Raw genomic sequence first — 22953 nt, 5'->3', positions numbered from 1 at the left:
AGGCTTGGTACTGTAGTACTCCATTGTGTAAATGTACCACATTTTCCTTATCCATTCTTCGATCGAGAGGCATTTAGGTTGTTTTCAGGTTCCGGTTATGACAAACAGAGCTGCTATGAACATAGCTGAGCACATGTCCTTGTGGCATGATTGAGCATCCTTTGGATATATACCCAAAGTGGTATTACTAGGTCTTGAGGAAGGTTGTTTCCTAATTTTCTGAGAAATCGCCACACTGACATCCAAAGGGGCTGTACCAGCTTGCACTCCCACCAGCAATGCAGGAGTGTTCCCTTTTCCCCACAACCTCTCCAGCATAAGTTGTCATCAGTGTTTCTGATCTTGGCTGTTCTTACAGGTGTAAGATGGAATCTCAGAGTTGTTTTGATTTGCATTTCTCTGATGACTAAGGCCCCGGTTGTTTTCTAAGACCCAGGGAGTCAGTAGGATGGATTCTCAGATGTTTGGATGAGTGAATAAACTTGTAGATTGACTGTAATTGGCTCCCCTAGGCTCAGAGGGAGTGGCACTATTAGGAGGTGAGGCTTTGTTGGAGGAAGTGTGTCACTGTGGAAGCTGGCTTTGAGGTCTCGCATACGCTTCATGCCCACTGAAACAGACCACTTACTGTTGCTTTCTGATGAAGATGTAGCCAGCACCATATCTGCCTGCAAGCCACTGTACTCCCAGCTGCCATGCTCCCCGCCATGATAATGGGCAGAACCTCTGAAATTGTAAGCGGGTCACACCAATTAAACGTTTTCCTCTATAAGAGTTGCCGTGGTCTCTTCACAGCAATAGAAACCCTAAGACAGAACTGAAAACAAACAGAATACTCAGATCGCTCTACCACGGGCTGATCAGAGCAGCTTCAGATAATGTGCAGAGCATTTCCATCTGCAGAGCCAGAATCTGCGAAGCAGCTGGACCAGTCTCCATCCTCTCCAGCCAAATGCTCTCAATCAGCATCAGTGTGGTCTAGGAGCACACATTTTCCCAAGCAGTCCAGGCAAAATGGGATCAAAACAGGGCAGTTTATTAATTCTGTTGAACAAGGCAAGTGTACTGTTTCAGTGCCCTGAGAGGCACTACAAGAGGAAGCCATGCTGGCGCTGTCCTGTGGAAGTAATTTTCAAGGTGGCACCTGACATGTCAGACATGTTGAGGTCCAGGGAGATCTTAATCAATGGTCTGCCCGGCCATGAGACAGTCATACTCACCTGCATCCATGCTACTTCTGCCAGGTCCCTAATGACTACCACACTAGGAGTCATAGTCTAAGCACCTCCCACACAAAGGTCTCAGAAAAGGCCATTTCCCAGCATGCTTTCTCAGACCTTTCATTCACTTAGGTGGTGGTCGGATACTGGCGAGAACAATCTGAGCCAAGGATGTAGCTCGTGGTAGGTGGGTGCCTAGAATACTCTCAGGCAGCAGTAAACAAAAACAAACCGACCTGGACTTTGCTTTTAAACTAGAATTTATTGGTATACAAAATCCATTTCAAAGATAAGGTGGCACATCTTTGTGGCTTCTATTGCACCAAGTGTTGAAGATCAAAAACACAAAACATTTGGTTCTTAAAACACTGCAAATAGCCAAGTACAGTACTTTGGTAAATAAAAAGATAAGATGATTCGGATGAACACAAACTGTAAAGAGACAGCCTAGGGGAAACGGGCTCCAGACACAGAAAACAGCTATCTCTCACCTCTACACATAGCTAAGGCAGACTTGCTGAGTCTATGGGTCATGACCCCAAGAAGATTTTAGGTCTCTATAACCTGAAGTTAGAACAAGGACAGTGCAATTGGAAAAAGGAGAAGGCAGATACACTGGCCCCCTTTTCTAGGGGGACAGGTAGACACCAGCACGCAGGATGGTGTTGAGACTGGCTCAAGGCTCTTGTCTACCTTTCTCCAAGCTTCGTGAGGGATGCTGGGAAGGTAGCCACCATGGAAAAAGAACCCCAAGAACAGGAAGACTTGGAGGCCCACACCAGCAGGGTTCAGGTTTCAACAGAGGGCTGGCGGGGCTCAAACCACAGGCAGAAGGCTGATGAACGTCACTGAGTGCCGTGGTGATGGAAACAGGGGCCTGCAGGGTGCTCATGGGCAAGGATCTGAGCCAGACCCCCAAAGGTTTCCCCCTGTGCTCAGGACAGGGCACAAGGAATCCTGGACCACAGGACTGCCCTGCTGATATAAAGTCACCGTGCACGTGCAACTATACCCCACAGTCACCAGCCATCTTCAGTGACTGTCAGGAGATCAACATTTCAACTGAGCTGCAAAACAGAGTGATGTCCTAAAAAGAAAAGACTGAAGACACCGTCAGGCCTTTACCTGGGACAGAGGCCAGGCAATCACAGGACGCAGCTCTCTGCCCAGCCTCACACCCCGCGCTCCCTCCCACTTAGGACAGAGGCAGGGTGTGTATGGTCCCACTCAGCAGTCAACTTTTAGAACCTAAATGTGCAGCTCTTTCTTCAACTCAACATCGACCCTGGAAACGGCAGGCCTGCGAGGATAGGGATGTGTTCCTGGAAAAGCGTCCCTTGGCCTGTTCGGGACGACACTGGGTGTGAGCTACACCAGCCTGTGCGAAAGGAAGCACACAGCAGATAAAGGAAAGGACAAGACTGAAGCCCTGCACGGCCTGGGTCTAAAGGTCAGAGGTGAGAAGCTCCATCAAGGCCACAATTCTCAGGAGGCTCCCCCTCTTTCTGCTTCATTCTGCTGGGGTGAGAGCCACTCTCTGGGGATTCAGGTTTCCTCTACCCAGCTGGGTGTTTGAGCTGAACATATCCGAGGTAAAATAAGGGCACTCTGTGTTCTCCTGGTAAAATCCAGGCAGACAGTAAAGGACTCTGAGCGCATCCACTGGCAAAGTCCACCTGACACTACCAGGTAACCCGAGCCACTGCTGTCCCCCAGGGAAGCAGGGTATTATGCGTGAGCTACAGAGCGGTTCCCCACTGAGCCCCACTCCAGCTGCCCTACAAGCTCAGTCCACTTCACTTTCACAATCAAAACGGGGTCAGAAGTATTTTCAGAGCTCACACAGGAAACTATAGCAACCCTGGTGGACGTTTAAGACTCTTCTTCCTGCTACAATGCCCGGAGGTAGATGTTCTTGTGAAGACCCAGTGAACACATGCATTCTCAACACTGTCCTGGTGGGCTCTACTCCACAAGTCTGGGCAGTGCTGTTTTAATTCATCTGCCTCCAGTGCAAAGTGCTGCCATTATTTTTTTTTCTTATTTTAACCTTAAAAAAATTATCCTTAAAATCCAGAAAACCTCTCCACAGCGTTTATAAAGCCAGTGAGCCTCCATGAAGCACTGTGGCTTTCCTGTGTGCTCACAATGAGCTACAACAACATTCTCGGGTAGCAGCTGAGGCCCAGCCGGAGGCTGACAGGCTCCCTTCCCATGCCAGCTTCCCTGTGAGGACCTGGACTGGAGGAACAGTGTTAACCGTTGTCATCCCAAAGTTCGACATTCTGGGCCTTACTTTGGTGCCAAGGAGGTAACCAGCAGGTGCCCACTACAGTGGTGACGCCCACAGACGACCCAGCGACTCTCACTCAGTGAGGCTGAGAGTCTGAGCTGGCAGCACCCTGAAGCTGGGTGCAGGCTCCCCACTTCCAATAATCGGCACACTGCAGAGACACACCATCTGAAACTGGAAAGTGTGGACAGAGACAAAGGAACCCACTTTGAGGAGACTGCCACTGCAATCCAGGACACACAGCCACCGCCTTCCAGAAGCAAACGTGAGTCTGTAAACCTCCAGAGCAGCTCTGCCACCTGAGAGGCCCATGCTGTTGTCAGCCAGGCAAACAGCAGCTCCTTGCGTGGCCAAGAGGCTGCTGAGAGTTAGCCACAGCCTGAGTTTTAAGTGTTGGGGATGGAGCCCAGGGTGTCCCATACAAGTGCACCAGGCTCCCCCAGTCCAGCCACTTCTGACTTCCAACCCTGGGGTTTTGGTAAACAACGTTAACCTGTCTGCAAAGAGCTGGCATGCTGCACTCAGGCAGTACAAAGAAAAGCAGGGAACAGAGAGCTTCCATTTAGATGAATTCGGCCAACCCACACCCTGTCCTTGGTGGCCCCACACTGGCTCCCAGAGCCAGCTCCACTCCTATCCCTCAGAGGACGGCAGCCACCACCTTCCCTTTTGGGACTGAGACCTGAGTCTCCCAGCTGAGAAGGAAAAAAAATGCCATGTAGTTTTCAAATCTGCACAGTCTTGCAATGTCCTGTAGGTAGGAAGTAACGCAGCATCCTGGGAGAGATTCCAGGAGACTTCAGGAGTTCCAAACAAAACACAAAGTTCCAAGCCAAACAAAAGGAAAATTAAAGGACAACAGTAAACTGAAGCAGTAAACAGCCTGCTGAAAAGACAACTGGATGAACCCACAACCTGCCCAGACAGTGGTGTCTGTGTCTATCCCTTTTGTAATTTTCCTTTTGCTTCTAGTGATAACAAAAATGTTATCTTCTGACCCAGCATACAGTGTTAGTCTGAATAGTAGGTTCCCAGAAGGCGAAGGCTTTAGTCATGACTGTCCACCCCACACAGGACAGTTTACAGTAAACATTCCTATAACCCAGTCTGAGGAACAGCACCCTCCCTACTGAAGGTGCTTCAGAACTGAGTCGTTCAAAGGCTTCCGCAGCACAGGTCCTCTCCCCTGCCAGCTTGCCCAGCCACAGGCAGCCTCAGCCACAGCTGCACTGTTCCCAGTACTGAAATCCCAAATATCAAAGTACAGGACACACGCTGGAAGAGTTTTTCTCTATTGGGTAGGCAGTGAAACGGGGCCTTTTATTCTAACCCTGGCTAGCCTGGAACTCACTACACAGCCCAGGCTGGCCCCAACTTTACAGCACTCTTGCCTTGCTTGAGTACTGGGATTCCAAGCTTGAGCCACCATGCCCAGCTATGCCATGGGATTTCATTTCATTTTCACATGTTAAGAAAATTTAGTAACCTGTAAGATCAAACAACCAGTTATTTCCCTATAGGCATCTTCCTGAGTCTAGAATATCAAAAAGAAAAAATAACATTCAAACATGGAAAACTTTATCCTGTAGACTTCTCCCATAGAAGAAGTCTTTAGAGTCTTCTAAGGAAAAGCCTCCCCCAGGCCTGCCCTGTGTAGCTGTGGGCTCAGCCCTGCACATCAGAGCTCAGAGCTGTCACAGCAATGCCCCCCCACCTCCTAACTGTCCAGAGAAACATCCCAAACTCCACTGCGCTGTGGATCTCCCAGCAAACCCAGGCTCTCCCACAGCCAGGCACACATGCCACATGGCTGGAGTGGGGAAGGCAGCCACACTGAGGTGACACCAGAGATGGGAAGAAGGTAGCTGTAGCTGATGTCCCTGACTGCCCTGACATGTACAAGCAACCAGAAGCCAATCACATCTCGGCACACTCCTGAGCTGGTGCCAGACCTGCATCTCTGCTTGAAAATGAAAGAGAGACAAAGTTGTCACTGTGGGGGTTTCTAATGATTGTGCTAAACGACTTGAAGATAATGGCAGCAAACCCACTCCACACGTCACGGAGGAGCCTAGGATTACCACGTTCTGATACACGGGGCAAATAAAGCCTCGCTCCAAAGACTCCTCTGCCCCATAACCCACCTATGAGTCCATACTTTGTGTTCCAGAAAGCAGATGGCTCCACCGTACTGTCACACAACAAACAATGACAAAGCTCAGGACAGACGAGGCAGCGCGAAGGGCACTGACTCCCGTGGGCTCGTGTGGGCACTGTCAGAGGACACCTGGCCGGGACACCTCGTCTGCAGCGCTCATCCTCCAGCTCGCAGGGGGCTGAGCATCAGATGTTCAGAGCAGCAAAGGTCTTCACCAAGGTAACCGGCGTGTTCACATCTGCTTCGCTTCTGTTAGCGTCCCTGTGGCTGTTCCTGCTCTCCAGGGCTTTGTGCCGGTGCCTCTCCTCCTGTCGCTTCTTCTTCTCCAGTCGCTGTTGCTCCCTCCGCTGCTTGTTTGTAACCTGGAAGAGCCATGTGGGTCATTGGTGCTGTGAGACTATGGGCTGACTGAGCACAAGGCCCAGATTGCTTTTAGCAAGAACAGAGAAAACTAGCCTGAGAAACCAAAATAATTTCTTTTTCATTACTGTTAAAATATACTTTAAAATGTATGTTTCCTTCCTGAAGCATCAAGTAAAAGCAATCCTCTTCATAAAATAATCCAAATACCCACGAAGATAGTGCCCCAAGTCCAGCCACTGATGACAATTGCAGGGGCCTGGAGATGCTTCTCCATCATTTAAGACTCTAGATAATGGCAATAGAGTTCCCAGACTGTGGCATCGTTTTCTGCACATTAGGTGGCAGTCTAGCTCAAAACATCTGCCTTTAAGATGAATTTCAAACTGGGCAAACTAATGATGCTGTCCACCTGTGAGAGTCGGGGCGGGGATGGAGGGGGCACCCAACAGGCTAGCGAGAGCCTGAGAGGATCCTGAGAGACGCCCTCGTGCCACTGGGACACTGTGCAAGAAAACAACGCAAAGCACAAAGACTCACACAAAGACACCACAGCCCTGACAGTCACAACGGATGGGAAAAGGCAGCTATGCATCTGTACAGAGGGCTATGGACTATCGTGATTGTGGGACAAGCAAAGTCTTCATTCTGCATCTTTTGTTTCTATGGACCCCACCCCCAGAAGCTCTACAAGAACTACTTTTACACATCTAGAAGAACACACGCCAGGGTGAAAATCAGCTTCCCACCCGGCTATAGAATCCCACGGTGCCCCTGCCTCCCGACCGCGCCATACCTTTGGGATCTGGCTTTTATTTGCTTTGTTTCCTTCGCTAGGTCTGGGCCGAGCCTTACTATTTTCCATTTGGCCTTCACTTCCACCCTGATTTCCGGTGAGTCTGGGGCTGCTGCCTGCCTCCTCGAATGAAGGGTCACACTGTTTTGACACTCGGTCACTAGCCTCAAGGTTCTCCTCTGTATCTTCCAAAGAAAGGCATTTTGTTAAAACCAAGAACCCAACAATTACACAAAGCAATTGCAGTTACGTGACTGCAAGATCACCAGGGTCCCCAGATCCCTGACATTTACAAAGCCAGGTTCCTCGAGATGGTCAGGAGGCTGCAGGAAGCATTTGAAGCCTCTAGCTGACTCCAAGGTTCACAGTCCCTTCTGCCAGCAGCAACTGTTTCTTAGATGAACTTTTAAAGAGAACTTTTAGGGATAAAGCATTCATTTATATCCCAAATCTAGAAACAAAACACGACCTAACCCTAAACTGTCCAATACTAGGCCAGAGCCACACATGGCTGCTAAGATTTAAACTTATTAATTCACTTAAAATCCAGGCCCAACCCAACCCCGCACATGCGTACCCACCACACTGCGCTGCACAAACACGAGGCAGTGCTGATGCTCACAGCCCTCGCAGCGCTCAGAGGAGACAAATAATGTGGACACTAAAGCAGTCATAGAGACTGTGGACACCTGCTTGAGGGAGCCACCACATGACACTTGAAGCTTATTTACAAGTCTTAACTGTGGACTTACTGTTTCCTTTCCCCTGGGTCATCTGAAGTATGGCCATTATTGCAGATTCAATATTGTAATTTTCTGCTTCCAGGTTCTGGACTATTAAGTTAAAATCCTATTGAAGAAGCAGATAGACACTTAAGAGTCTAGACGTGTCACACTCACGAGCTCTGCTTCAGCAGCCTGATACACACAAACACGAACAGAGGAACTGACAAGGCTCCAAGACCACGTACACCAAGAAACATAAATTTCAAACAAAGCCATCAAATGCAGTCGCCATTCCAATGAATTTATAAATAAATTCTCTTTATAAAGCTAAACTCAGGAAAGATTAAACACACCCCTTGGGATTCTGAGCATTGATGGGTGAAATCCAGCAAACAAGGGAAATGAATTAGCAGCTCTCCATTCTCTTGGGCCTCTGGCAGGCCAGCTCTAGCATGGCAGCACCTGCTATGCAGCATGGCTGGGGGAAGGATACTGACTGAGCATCCAGCTGTGAGGTGTGGCTGGGGCGGGGGCCGGGGGGGGGGTGGTGGTGAGGATACTGACTGAGCATCCAGCTGTGAGGCGTGGCTGGGGAAGGATACTGACTGAGTATCCAGCTGTGAGCATGGCGGGATACTGACTGAGCATCCAGCTTTGAGGTGTGGCTGGGGAAGGATACTGACTGAGCAACCAGCTGTGAGGCGGGGGGGGGGGGGGCGGGGGGGAGTGGTGGTGGTGGTGGTAAAGGATACTAACTGAGCATCCAGCTGTGAGGCGGGGGGGGGTGGTAAAGGATACTAACTGAGCATCCAGCTGTGAGGCGGGGGGGGGTGGTAAAGGATACAACTGAGCATCCAGCTGTGAGGCGGGAGGGGTGATGGTGGTGGTAAAGGATACTGACTGAGCATCCAGCTGTGAGGCGGGGGGGTGGTAAAGGATACTGAGCATCCAGCTGTGAGGCGGGGGGTGGTGGTGGTTGTAAAGGATACTAACTGAGCATCCAGCTGTGAGGCGGGTGGGGGTGGTAAAGGATACTAACTGAGCATCCAGTTGCGTTGCCAACTTTCTGGACAGCATCTTCCACTTCATCTTTCGGGCCGTCTTCAAAGTCCACCCCTTTTGTCTTGATCTTTCCTTTTTTATTTGCTTCATCCTGATGAAGCATCTGAAACTAAAACACAGCATAGGAACCATGGGCTCTAGGAAATTCCCCTCAGCTTTCTAACACAGCCCAAATCACAAACCACCCAAACACAGGAAGAATTTGAAAAACAAGCTGACGAGAATAGTAGTGGCTAGATTCACCCACATGAGAATCCGGGACAGCCCTGCATACAGAGAAGAGAGGAACTACCCAGGAAGAGAAGCAGCGAGGCACCCACGGTATTTGGACGGCAGTACTGGGCAGTGACAGCTGAGTCTGGCTTGCGTAGTTGCCAAATTTCAGAACAGACTTTTAAACATAAAATTAATTTAAAAAATTCGGATTGTGTATATATCTAACTATAGGTGCCTACTGGAGGAAGGTAAAGGGACAAGTGTCTCTCACTTCACTAAAAAGTAAGGAATACAAAATACATTAGTTTTTTACATTTATGTGTATGTGCACGTGTGCCACGACCTCGTGTGTGTGTCTGAAGACATCTTGTGAGAGCCAGTTATTTTCTCCAACCATGTGGGTTCCTAGAATCAAATCCAAGTTGTCGGGCTAGGCAGTTAGTGCTTTTGCTGGCTGAAATATTTTAACATTCGGAGCCACAGTTCTCTGACAGCAACTTCTCAATAACCTGCAACAACAGCTGGTCCCTGGTGCACAGCTTCCTGCAGGTCTGAAAGCAGAAGGAACGGGGCTTCACTCACATCGGTCTGGAGGTGTGCTGGCGCTTCTGAGTTGTCATTGATCCTCCGAACACTGTCATAGTGCTCGCCGTAGCGGTAGGCGATGTGCAGCTCCCTCACACTGCTCTTGTCCGTACCACGAATCTGCAGACACAAGAGAGGATCTGGAAGCATGAGCCTGTGGGGACTCTGGCTAGGACATGCCACCAGTCTCTGAGCTCTCTCCCTTGCAGGCTCCCATGTGCCTATGTAACATTTGCCTAGAGGCAAGTGAATCTGCATGGAATGACTAACCAGCCAGGGGCAGGCCTGCAATGAAGTCAGATAAAACTAAACGCCTGGCCTCTCAGTGCACAGGCTCCTCCCAATGGGAAGACCCTGAAGCGGAGCCAGCTTTGTTGAACCCGAAGCTCACACAGATTGAGGATTACTATTGAAAAAAAAAAAAAAAAAGAAGTAAAATGTCAAGTATAAAGTTTCTAGATTCTCTTGAAGATCTCAAAAAACACTACAAACCTGGCTTGGACATGGCTTGATAGCTATAATAACTTTATCTCCTTTTCCAATCACACATGAACTTATAGGCAGCAACAATCTCAAACCTGCCACTTGCACCAGTTCTAAGACAAAATCCATAGAGTAAATCTGTGCTAGCTCACCACACAGCCTGTGCACACAATCCATAGAGTAAATCTGTACTAGCTCACCACACAGCCTGTGCACACAATCCATAGAGTAAATCTGTACTAGCTCACCACACAGCCTGTGCACACAATCCATAGAGTAAATCTGTACTAGCTCATCACACAGCCTGTGCACACAATCCATAGAGTAAATCTGTACTAGCTCATCACACAGCCTGTGCGCACCTCACAGCCCTGGCTCACCACACAGCCTGTGCGCACCTCACAGCCCTGGGTACTGGCCACAGGGTGTTACATCACAACAATGCTTTGAGATACAACAAGAATTGATTCCCTAAAATCATGCAAAAAAAAAAAGCATACAAAACTTTAAGTGCTGGGCTGGGTAGATTCCCTCCAAAACACCCATAAAACAGACACTAAAATAATTCTGATTCTGCCTCTAGGTAACTGTTCTTTTCTATTTTTTTGTTTGTTTGTTTGCTTGCTTTTGAGACAGTGTTTCCCTATGTAGCTCTGGCTGTCCTGGAACGCTGTAGACCAGACTGGCCTCAACCTCACAGAGATCCACCTGCCTCTGCTTCCTAAATGTTGGGGTTAAAGGTGTGCGCCACCACCATCTGGCCTGTTCGTCCTTTAAAATTCTAAAACATCAGCCCTCCTTATTTTCACTAGAAGTCCCAAGTAATCTGAGATGATCATTAACTTAAATAATATTCAAGATCCAAAAACAGCAAGTCAGCTGAAATGATGGTGGTGGTGCACACCTTTAGTCCCAGAACTCAGGAGGCAGAGGCAGGCGGATCTCTGAGCTTGAGACCTGCCCGGTCTACAAGCAACAGAGATGTGAAAAACAAAACAAAACAGACAAACAAACAAAAAACCCCACAAAACCAGCAAGTTATGGGACAGAAGGAATCACACAGATCCTGTGTAGGAAATGCAACAGCTTCTCTAGCGAAATGTCTAGGTCTGGAGACAGCGAGTCTAGATGGACATGGGACACAGCAGCGGCACCACTGTCTCCCAGAAAGGACACTGACAGAGGAAATTTTCACTTTGTCTTCACATGACAAACTTCCTAAATCATCTACAGATTTAGTAGCAACATATGAACATTATGAAAAGAAAACCAACTGGAAAAGTCACCAAATTGTTAGGAGCCATGTACATACTCACATCTAGCAGGCCTATCACTGGCTACATAATACACAGAAACCGCTCACAGGCATGCACTGCAATGCAGGAACAATGCAGGTTTCGGTATCCATGTTACTGACTCTGAGCCGACTCATCATTAATGCAAGAACTCAGAACAGTGACTGTACTGCCAGGCAGGGTAGAGCCAATGGGACAAATTTGTTTTAAGTATATACTTCCATTGTTTTACAAGTCAGAAACCAGAACGCAACAGAAGTAGATTTGAAAAAAATATAAGAATTGGGGCAATGAAGAAACGTAACAGTTATCATCAGGGAAAGCAGCAGACGGCTACCTCGCTGACATGGGTTCTCCTTCTCCATCAGGCTCGCACACCATACACTCAAGTGCCCAGACAACGTCACTGGTGGCCAACACTAATAACAAACACCTGGAACTGGAGGGGCGCCTGTGTTCTTGGCCAGCAGCTCACTCTTAAGAGCACCCACTGAACACAGGGTCCTCTCCCTGCCATCCCGACATCTGGCAACACTGGGCCAAGGACACGGATGCTGTTTCCCTCCTGCTCGCCGTATCCTGAGGCAGATGTTCTCACCAGCCCTGCATGCAGCATCTACGTCACTCTGTCTTGGGTGACTCTGTTAAAATGACATTGTAGCATATACGAAAGGCTGAAGACTTCCATTTATGTGACAGAAAAGCAAGACGATAAGGAAACATGAATCAGAAGCTACCAGAGGCTGGGAAAGCAATAGTGGGTGGTGACTACACAGGGCAGGCACTAACTTCTTGGTAGTGTGGAGCTACTCCGTATGTTGATGGTGGCATAACATGTACATCAAAACATGGAACTATAAACCAGAAAACGGTGAATTCTGGCATGTGCAACTTATATTTCTAAATTCTGGACCCTCTTTTTAAAAGAGTACAAGCCATTACTCAGGGGGTTACAAAGGGGTACATGCAGGCAGAACACAAAAAAAATGTCATTCCCTTTAAGAGAGGTAACGCATGCAGGTGCATGTGTGTGTGTGTGTGTGTGATGAGTGAAAATTCATGTATGTGTGGTTAAAATGTATTGTAAAAACAGTGTGATGTGCACCCTCCCCCAATCATATGCCCAATGTGGGGTGAACGGCAGGACACACACTAAAAATGCTAACAGTCCTAATTCCAGTCAGGGTGACTCTGGTGACTCTCGCCCACCTGCAGAGACTTTTCTGAATTTCCCAGTTCTTCTTCAATTAAACATTTTAACTTTCTAATAAAAAAGTTCAAGATGGTGACAGAGAACAGGAGGGGCAGAAAGCTTGTGCTCAGAGTCTCAAGCCGTGCCAGATACGAAGCCCTGTGAGTTCTGAGGGTGAATAAGGAAGTGCAGTGTACACTCAGTCAGCAACCTCTGATCACCTGGGCTCTGGGATGCTTGGTCTGATGGACTGAGAGATGAGGTTAATGCAGGAGACAAAGAGAAGCAGAAGGAGCTGAATGGACAGTAGAGGGCTGTGTGGCTTAACTGTCTCAGCCTGGAGCAAATGTGTTATAAAATCCTTATTGTAGGAAAAATCAAAACACAAACAGAGCTGAATAAAAACAGCAGTCTACTGGTCAGAAAACTCAGAGTCATTCTGGCAGACACAGTCGTTATAACGGATCTGATGACACTTCTCTACTCCTACACACACTGCAGGGGAACAGGCACACTTCAAAACTACAATTTGTGTGTACTAAACATTTTATTCTACAATTATGTGAAGCATTTCCACATTAGGTTCTGCCCCCGCATCACCACTTAGCTGACGGCTGAGCAATGTCCCCAGGATCACAAAATGCTTCTCTCTCACACTCCAGACTCCACTTGACCCAGCATGGAGGTTAGTTCCAAATCACAAGATTCCTGTCTTTGGTTAGCTCATAGTCCAAGCTATTCTTAGGAGTTCAGCATCACAGGTCAAGCCCATCATCTTCAGGACATTCCTAAATAGGTGACCTACCTGCCACAAAGGGGCATTAAGCTGATGGATCACCACATTCAACTGATGGTTTCTTGCAAAGGCTACAATTGCATCATTGCCAGCAAAAGTACCAGGCTTTGCCAAACTGGCCACTGCATGGAAACAGGAAAGAAAAATGAAGTCTTTACGATGGAAAATGCAAATGCAAACATGGTTGGTATTTACGTACTGCAAGCAGCGAGAAGCACGAACACACATCTCAAAGGCTACCGACCGTCAGTCTAGGGAGTCAGAGGTAAACAATATGCAGACTGTACTTGGAGGTGCACGTCATCAGAGAAGGATCTGCTGATTACTTCCTTCAGAAATGCTGCGTGCTTCCAATCTGCATGGCTGCATGACAGGCACGGCATGTACACAATAGAGCATGGCAGCAGCTCACACTAATGGATGCTACATGCATGTGTCAAGCAGTGCTGGTAATTTCTCAGAAATCATCACTTTTAATCATCAGAGCAGTGCTTGGAAGGATTATCACACTCGCCACTAGAGATGAAGGGGGGAGGGTGGCCAAGGTCACAGAGCCTGAACTTGGTGGGCTAAGCTTTCATCCCAGCAACTGACTTCACAGTCCTGGCTTATGGTTACTGTCACTCTGCCCTGAAGAAGACTATAATCAGAATAATATGGACAATGGTGACAACCAGGTGCTTCAGGAGAGGGCTGATCTGGTCTTTACTCCAGGCTCCTGCAAAGTATCTGCCAATCTTTTAGACTTTCCAAAGAAGGCGAGTTTGTCTTTCATGATGGACCCTAGTCTATAGCTGCTAACAGACTATACAGCAGCTATGTGCTACCACAAAAGAAACAGCAAAACAAAACCAAAAACAAACAAGCAACAACCCAAAAAACCGAAAATAAAAAACCAAACAAATCTGGACTGACACTGGAACAAGCTTCCCTGCTGACAGTACTCTGTGTAGAGTCACAGAAATGCTAAGAGCATAAAACTTCTGGAAGACAAGGAAGCACTGGGTTTGGGACCTTCTGAGACTGGACTGTGCTGGACTGAGTTTTCCCTGTGGCTAACTTTAGTTGCTCCCTTCTCCCACAGAACCACTGCCATCAGAGCAGCTCCTGTGAGTGTGGGGAAATCTGAATGTGTAGTAGTGTCAGAGACGAGGGAAACCCTGCACAGCTATGCTCTCTACCCGAGTTTCAAGTCAGAAACATAAAGGTGTGTGTGTGCACGTGTGCACAGGGAAGGGGTGGAGGATAAGCTACTAGGCTGAGACTACTAAACCGGTGCTTCAAAGTTAATGGATGATATTCCAAACAACAAGAGAGACTATGGACTCTTCTGTATGACAGGAACCTGGACTGCAGAGATACAGGGAGAAAACCGGAGACAGGAGAGAAATTAAAAATCACAGATCATGAAGGGCTATAAAGCGCAGGCTCAGCCCCCACAACAGTGGGGACTAGCAACAGATTTTGGAGGAAAACGAAGCTGGCTCACAACTCTGATCTAGAACAGACTGAATATCAAGAGGGCCATAGAGCCAAGCCACACTGCACCGAGGGCGCCTGTGAAGTGGCATTCTAGTTTCACACTGTCGCTGTGACAAACACCACCACTAAAGTGACCTGGAGGAGGGAACGCTGATCCCATCTTACACTTCCAGGTCAGTCTGTTACTCAACGAACCTGCAGGCAGGTTTGTCTCTCGCTTATAAACCTATGCTTAGCTGGCTTTCTCATGCAGCTCAGGACTACCAGTCTAGGCATGGTGCCACCCACTGTGGGCTAGGTCCTCCTACATCAGTTATAACAATCAAGACAATCCCCAACAGACATGTCCACAGGCGAATTTGATCTAAGGTTCCAGGTGACTCTGGGTTATGTCAAGTTGACAGTAAAACCTAACCAGTAGGGCTGGAGAGACGGCTCAGATGTTACAAGCCCTGGCTGCTTGCTCTTCTGGAAGTCCTGAGGTCAATTCTCAGCAGCCACATGGTGGCTCACAACCATCTATAATAGCATCTGATGCCCTCTTCTGTCACGCAGGTATAAATGCAGAGCACCCATGAATAAAATATAAATAAATAAAATTGAAAAAAAAAGAAGAGCAAACAGAAGTCAGAAAAAATATCCATCCCCATGGGGTTAACAAATAAACTAACAAACACAGGTGGTAAGAGGAAGAGGCAGCTGCTGAGGAAAAGGTCCAAGAGATAATGGACTGGTAAGAGGGGACAGGGAGATGAGGATCCAGGTCTTGCACAGATGGGGACAGGTGGTGCAGAGTCTACAGAGCCACATCTAGGTGAGATAATCCTGGAGACAGAGCCAAGTGCTGGGGCCACTGGGTCCTCACCAGTGAGATATTCCCTTGTTAAACCAGCAAATCCTCTATGAATACCTCCAAATGTCAGGTATGGCTGGATCTGGAACAAAGTCATAACAGCTCGTTCCTGAGAAGGCAATGGGTCTGAGTATGTGCAGACTCCCTGCTGGTTTTCATTTCTGCTCTGCAGTCAAAGCCGTTGTCACCTCTTCAACGCTCACACTTTTATGCATCAGCACTCAGTCGTGCAGTGACATTTCGAGAGAAACACCTTCCCACTGCACAGCTAAAGTGACATCACTCTGGTGACAAGATTTGAGCTCCCTGTCCTACACTGTTACACCCCAAATCCACCACAGGACCCTTCCTAAAGATGCTCAAGTGGAATTCAGATCATAAAGTTCATCCAAAGTAATACTGAAAAGTGACAAGATTCTTTAATTTTTTTCTATGCAGGCTGGCTTCAGCCTCCTGATCCTCCTGCCTCAGCCTCCTGAGTGCTGTAACAAGTGTGCACCAGCACATCCAGCAACATGACTCATTTTAAACATACAGTTCCAAAATCTGCCACACACCTCCCCCACATCTATAAAACACTAACTCTGAAACAGCCTGTCTGCTTGAAATGTGACCCCAGGAAGAGGGCCACCAGAGTACAGTAACAGGTACAGCCTATCCCCCTCATCCCCAACACACACCCCAGACTCAAGGGCCCATTCCCGGTTAGGGGTTAGGACACTTAACAGTGTCCAAGATATGCCCCTCCCTCTGTCCTCCAAGCTTAGAGCTATTCTTTTGTTTGTTTGTTTTGTTTTTGTTTTTGGAGACAGGGTTTCTCTGAAGCTTTGAAACCTGTCCTGGAACTAGCTCTACAGACAAGGCTGGCCTAGAACTCAGAGATCCGCCTGCCTCTGCCTCCTGAGTGCTGGGATTAAAGGAGTATGCCACCACCACCCAGCTTAGAGCTATTCTTAAGCAGGACCTTCAGAACAGCCCTGGTCTCCTCGCCAGAGTAAACTGTTCCACCAACTGCTCTGGGACTGGCCCTTCACATCTCTCTCAGAACTGCAACATGGAGAGCCTCCTCACCATTCTCAATGGGGCCCCCACTGTCATCAAAACAGAGACCATGCCTCCTCAGCCTGCTAAGACACAGCCTTGTGCTGGAGCTACTGTTTGTGGGTGAGGATGAGCACGGAGAGTACTTGCTTACCATGCAAGAGGAGGTAAGTTTTACCCCCTGGACCCCATAAACTGGGTATGGTGGCATGTGTAACACTTGGGAGGATCAAAGGTCAAGCTACAAGCACACCCAAAACTAAGTTCCTAACACATTCAAGTTTAATAGACACCCTTTCAAAAAGGGTGGGTGGGTGGGCACATTTAGGTTTTTGGTGAGATATTAATGGGCTTGCTGATTTCTTTTTTCTAGTTATAAATACATGGTTTTTAAAAACAAAATAACTTCAGGAGACAATTAAAGCTATCTACGGCCCCGTCATCACCAGACAGCTAACTAATTTAAGAATTTAATTTTGTTATCTAAGTTAATCTTCACAGGAAAAAAAAATCCCGCCAGAGAGGTGCTTTATTATCTCCCTTTTATGAAAACGGAAAGAGCAGGAAAGAACCACAACGGCTGCTAGCGTCTCCGCCATCTCCCTGCATGGAGTTTAAAAAGTGGACACTGTACCTGTATGCTTAGAGCTTATTCCCCATCCCACTGGTAGGAGGTCACAAAGTCTCTGGTCAATTATCATCACCCCCTTTTCCTTTTCTACGGGGGTGGTGGTGCTGAGTAAGGATCACTGTGAGGTAAGCAAGCACTCTACCCCAGCCACACCCAAGCCACCAAGTGCCAGTACTTTTAGTCAAGGAGACACGCAGCTAAATATAGATTCCCACCTGCAGAGCGTGGGCTATTCACAGAATATGCAAACAAGTTTGCTGAGTAAATGAATGGCATAATTTACATTAGCAAACCCTGGCAGTGGGGGTGGGGTGCTGGTGGCTCCTGAAGGGTCTCGGTGAACCTACCATGCTTCTCAAAAGGAATGTCGTCTTCCACGAAGGGCTCAAAATCTTCACGCTGCCTTATCATGTAGTCAACGGTTTCCTGTCGGTGCTTGAGATGGTTCCGAGAATGGCCCTCCAATTGATCACCCAAAGCTCTGAACAGGCAATTGCTGTCAAAACATGGATGCTGGTCAAGGTCTTTCAAAACTGCACTTAGCTCGTCTAATGCAGGACGTCTCCTGCCTGACTCCTGAGGAAAGGAGACACCGCATCTCAGCAGATCACCCATGTGAGACAGCAAATAAGGATTCCCGTCCCGCTTACCGGCTGGCGGGCTCAAAACAAATATTAAATTACTCAGTGCCTCAGTTGGCTCAATAGTGGAGCTGATAACCAGGGTACAGACCTCAAAAACCACTCCAGGACTAAGGTCTAAAACTCCCAGACCCCTTTCCAAACTGACGTCACAACTACCAATACCTTCTGAACCAAACTTCACTAAAAGTGCCCAGCTAGGTCATCTCTCATTCAGTACTCAAAAGACAGCAATTTGTCAAGTTGCTCAAACAAACTAAGCTCTAAGCTCTGCACCAGGTCTGGGAGCTAAGAACAGAGTTGTGAAGGCCGAGGAGGGAGCACCTGGCACACAAGGTTACCAGGGAAAGACAGGCCTCACTGTCAGCTCGCCCTGCCACCAGGGAACAGCGATGCCACTGCTAAGCATCTTTATTTTCTAAACTTCAAATGCTGGTAACAGGGCTAGCAGGATGGTTAGTGGGTAAATGTTGGGCCCAAGATGCAAAGCTGGGCAACCCTGCTCTAGCCAGGACTCTCCCAACATTAATACCAAAATATTAGCCACAGTTTACCACATTTAAACTAATGTTTTAAAGTATTCGTTTAAAAGTGCTAGTAATACACTTTTATCTGGCATACTTTGAGCCCACTAACAAGTCAAAAACACTGCAGTGGCTTGCTTTGCCGATGAGGTTATAAGGCAGCAACACAGGAAACATAACAAACACTCTAGTTCCCTTAGGGAGCCAAGCAAACACTGCCAACACCAGTGAGAACAAAACCATGACCCTAAAGGCCTCCCGGAGACCCCACTGTTTTCCTGAGTTCACGCTCTCACTGCTGCAGCGCAGCTGGGCCGCTCAGTGCCCCCACTATAGACACCTGGGGTCATTCTGTGCCGCAAGAAATGTCCTGCTCACCGCCATCCTTGGGAACATCCTTAGCCTCTGCCTACCAGATGCCAGGACCACACCACCTCCCTCCTCACCAGCTGTGACAACCAACAATGTCTCCAGATAGCCCCAGTTGTCCCCTGGGAGGCAAAACCATCCCTATTTGAGAACCACTGTGCTTTAGGGATACACAGATTTAAGGTCCTGAATTTGAGTTCAGAAAAACAAACAATTACAGAATGCTAGAAGGAACACACCTCTAGCAAGTCGCCATTTAGGCCATCCAAACTGTAACAATGCCAGAAGAGAAACAGCAGAAATGCTTAACTACTTTTTTATATTAGCAAAATGTCACTATATTTTAACCTAATACTACTCAACAACAAATATTAATGCATAAAAAAATCTGTGAGTCAGATGGTGGTAGTAGTATATGCCTTTAATTCTAGGAGACAGAGGCAGTTGGATCTCTGAGTCTGAGGCCAGCCTGGTGTACACAAAAGTTCCAGGATAGCCTAGGATACAGAGAGAAACCTTGTCTTACAGAAAACAGAAAAAAGAAAAGAAAAGAAAAAGAAGGAAGAAAGGAAAGACCTTCCCATTCACTACAGTGATGAATGACAGCAGAGCCAGGCCAGGTGGGAGTGGCACACATCTTTAATCCCAGCATGAGGGAGGCAAAAGCAGGCCGATCTCTGTGAGTTCCAGATCAGCCTGGTCTACAGGGCAAGTTTCAGGACAGGCTCCAAAGCTACAGAGAAACCCTCTCTCAGAAAACCAAAAAGAAATAAAAATAAAAAAGCAGCAGAGTCAGCCCGTCGTCAAATGTCACCCAAGCAAAGACCTGTTTACAGCAGGCTGGTTTCATGAAGCTACCTAATGCTGCCAAAGAACAGACTGGGAAGTAAGCTAGCATCTGCCCCTCACTTCCCTGCACTACAACCATTAAACTGCGCCCCCATTCTGCTGCACAACTGACAGGGCTATCAGATACAGCATGCTCCAGGACTCCCACGCGGTGCTCATCCAGGAACGCTCTCTTGGCAAACTCATGCTGTTCCTTCTTGAATGATAAAAGCATGGCTTTTCTGAGAGGCATCTTGAATGTGGAAAGTCACTATTTGCTGGCTGAGTAAGAAAGGGTCTTCCCCAACACTTCAAGGCATGTTAGGCACTTCCTTCTTGATAGTATCTCTATGATCGGTTACTAAGAATATATAAAACCGCTTTCCCCATAGCAACTGCTTCCCAAGTAAATTAAATCCTTGAGACTCTTTCAGGATGTCCATAAATTCAAGACAAAGACCTTTATCTTCTTCATTCTCATCTCTCATAAATTTACAGTGTTTCCAAGAAGCTACCATCTCGCTGGGCATGGCGGCACACACCTTTAATCCCAGCACTTGAGAGGCAAAGAAACTGGATATGAGTTCGAGGCTAGCCTGGTCTAGTAGTGAGTTTCAGGACAACCAGGGCTACATAGAAAAACCCTATCTCAAAGAGAGAGAGGCAGGGGAAGGGGTGGGGCTACTACCTCAAAGCACGGGTGGCTAATGGGTATAGGTCTGTGCACTTCTGTAAATACTTTGCTATGGTTCAAAAGCATTCATGCCTGTTTATTCTTTAGCAAATTTTAAGAATACAAAGTTGCTCAACAGACGAAAGTATAAGTGACCTACTGTTACACGTCTCTCCACTGGGAACCCTTCTTCTTTATCTCGGTCATCTACCTGTTTCCAGCTCTCCACTCAAGCAAAGTATGAGGATTAACTGGAGAAGTCTGCTCTCATAGGGGAAAGAAAAGTAAATCCTCCCGAAGTTGCCCAGAACCTGATGGAAGCCCTAGCGTCTCTCACTGTGGACTTTGATTGCTGGTCCCGAGCAACTGTGAAGTATCTATTTCCCCAGCATGTTTCTTTGACATAGAGAAGCCATGCTGTCTGCCAAATACAATCTAACCATTTGCAGGACAACCCCATCTGAGTCCACTGCATTCCACTGAAGTTTCCTGTTTGGTTTGTTTTTTGAGACCAGGTTTATATAGATGAGGCTGGCCTCAAACTCAGAGATCTCCCTCCCTCTGCCTCCCCAGCACTGGGATTAAAGGCCTGCATGGTCATCATGCCAGGCTGCAGCTGCTGCTATGATGTCTGTGCTTCTGCTGGAGCTAGGTGGCCTCCCTTGATACTTTTTAGCCCTTCATTCAAGAATTTAAAAAAGTGCCAGGTGGTGGTACACCCTTTTAATCCCAGCACTCGGGAGGCAGAGGCAGGTGGATCTCTATGAGTTCAAGACCAGCCTGGGCTACAGAGCGAGTTCCAGGACAGCCAGGGTTACAGGGAGAAACCATGTCTCGGGGGAGAAAAGTGTCCTAAATGCCTTCTATGACCCAGGAACTGCTCTAAGTGGTGGCTGAATGCAATTACGTTCTAATTGCAACTTAAGCAGAAACACCTAGCAGGAAGGTGTGCCCAACTCTTTGTGAACAGAGCAAAATCCGATTGCCTGAAGCTCTGAAGGTAGGAAAGACAAATGGGGAGAGGTGATTAAGTCTTGATCAGTGTACTTCAGCGCAGTATGAAATGAAGAAAACACTTTCCGCGGTGGACGGAGGTGCGCATCTTTAATTCCAGCAGGCCGCGGTAACTTTATACGCAACCTGGTCTACACAGGGGGTGCCAGGCTAGCCAAGACGACGTAGTGAGAAAGAAAAGAAAAAAAAAATAGGAGAGAGGAAGAAAGAAAGTTCTCTCTTTAGTACTCTTTCTCCCACAATTTCGAAGGTTATCGAAGTTTCTTTGGTTTTCTTTCTTTCTTTTTTGAAGCCCCCTCACTCTTACAGTCTAAGCTGGCCTCAACCTCACAGCAACCCTGCCACGACATCTGGCTTATGCTCCTTAGCTACACCCAGTCTTTCTGCAGCTCAACCTGACCACTCACGAAGAAAACACTAATAGTGCCTCTTGCAACAACACACGGGGCAATCAGGTTCCCTCGGACCTGCTAACCCTTCTCTCCCAGTCTCTTTACCCTTTTCCTTCTCTCTCCCCACGCTCCTGGAACCACATACCCTTTCTATTAAGTCCTTCCTCCGTTCCCTCTTTCCAGCTGCCACTAGTGTTATCGGGTTACCCGAGAAAGAGCTGGCCTGGGATTCTCAAGCAATGGGTTAAGTCCTTTGCTTAGGGAACCCAAGGCGTGCAAAGATGCCTCCAGCTCTCTGCCCTCGTTACCCCATTGCAGAAGAGAGCGAGGACGCCCAGGAGGTCCGGCATGACACCGAGAGGGACCTAGGAGCCCTCGCTTTCGGCTTCCTGACAAGTGCACCTCGAGGTCACCTCTCAGCCCGGCCCCGGGTCCTCGGGGCACCTGCTGCAGCGTTCCACCAGGCCCGGTTCCTGCTTCCCTCACGGCGACCGAGCCTGAGCATCCCCAAGCGTCACCTCCCGCACTCCCGGCTTGCCTCACCCGTCCCCCGGCACCTCCCGCAGTTTCAGCCCCAGGGCCTGCAGCTGGTTGGCGAAGCTCACGAACTCTTCCTCGCAGCCGCTGCCGCCGGGCTCGGGCCGGTTCCGCCGCTCCTTGGCCAGAGCCCGGCGCGCCGCCCGCTCGTCCCGCTTGCGCTCCGCCTCGGCTCTGCGGCCGCCGCTGCCCGGCCGGCTCCTCGCCGCCTGCTTTCGGGACATGGCTGCGGCACACGGCCCGCCGCGGAAGGAGCCGGAGCCGCAGAGCGCGGGGCTCCGCAGCCTCAGCCGGCTACCCGGCCGAGAGGCGCAGTGGGACGACGGCGACACGGCCACTGCGACGGCGCGGTCGCCTGGCACCCGGGTCACGTGGTGGTAGTCCCGCCCCCTGGAGGGATAGCCGGCAGGCACCATAGAGAGAGCGCTAGGAGAGCTAGAGAAGCACCTCTTCTGCCCCCTAGTGGTAGGTAGTGCTCAGTAAGGAGCAAGCGGGACCAGATGGGGAAAGTCAAGACAGACTGAGGTTGTCAGGGGAGTCAAATCTGAAAAAGAAGGAAGTGGAGACAAGTGACATGGGAAGATACTTGTCTGAAATGAGCAAATTCGAGTTCGATTACAACCGCCTGTGCAGACGTGCGAGCGTGCACAGATAGAGCCTACAATACTTGTTCCACCAGTATGAGAACCTGAGTTGGGGACACCATCACCCACTGTACTGGGTGGCTTTGTGTGTAAACTTGATACAAGCTAGAGTCAACAGAGGAAGGAACCTCAGCTGAGGAAAG

The 22953-nt window shown here is 48.5% G+C and overlaps 1 protein-coding gene across 3 annotated transcripts; it reads right to left on the bottom strand.

Annotated features, from left to right (window-relative positions):
• Positions 1 to 1472: 1472 nt before the first annotated feature.
• Positions 1473 to 22493, bottom strand: Otud3 (OTU deubiquitinase 3). 3 transcript variants are annotated; one of them, XM_057784359.1, is made up of 8 exons: positions 22173 to 22493; positions 17536 to 17684; positions 13191 to 13303; positions 9413 to 9535; positions 8592 to 8723; positions 7580 to 7676; positions 6828 to 7012; positions 1473 to 6033 (listed from the first exon to the last, which is right to left on the bottom strand). In XM_057784359.1, exons 1-8 carry the CDS (start codon positions 22388 to 22390, stop codon positions 5857 to 5859), a joined length of 1194 nt encoding a protein of 397 aa, XP_057640342.1. In that variant the 5' UTR covers positions 22391 to 22493; the 3' UTR covers positions 1473 to 5856. The 3 variants fall into 3 exon arrangements, with proteins under 3 accessions (XP_057640342.1, XP_057640343.1, XP_057640344.1); XM_057784360.1 differs by having other exon boundaries at positions 6828 to 7006; XM_057784361.1 differs by lacking the exons at positions 13191 to 13303; positions 22173 to 22493 and having other exon boundaries at positions 17536 to 17677.
• Positions 22494 to 22953: the final 460 nt, after the last annotated feature.

This window comes from Chionomys nivalis, chromosome 11, assembly GCF_950005125.1.
Source record: "Chionomys nivalis chromosome 11, mChiNiv1.1, whole genome shotgun sequence".
Classification (NCBI taxonomy): domain Eukaryota; kingdom Metazoa; phylum Chordata; class Mammalia; order Rodentia; family Cricetidae; genus Chionomys; species Chionomys nivalis.
This window is presented reverse-complemented; position numbering and strand designations above follow the sequence as displayed.

Coding starts and splice junctions, on each gene's coding strand:
- Otud3 (XM_057784359.1), bottom strand. CDS start 22,390: ATGTCCCGAAAGCAGGCGGCGAGGAGCCGGCCGGGCAGCGGCGGCCGC. Junction 9,536..13,190: donor TTAATGCCCCTTTGTGGCAG/GTAGGTCACCTA, acceptor TTGTGTCTGCAG/ATTCGTGGTACGGACAAGAG. Junction 8,724..9,412: donor CAGCACACCTCCAGACCGAT/GTGAGTGAAGCC, acceptor GCTGTGTTTTAG/TTTCAGATGCTTCATCAGGA.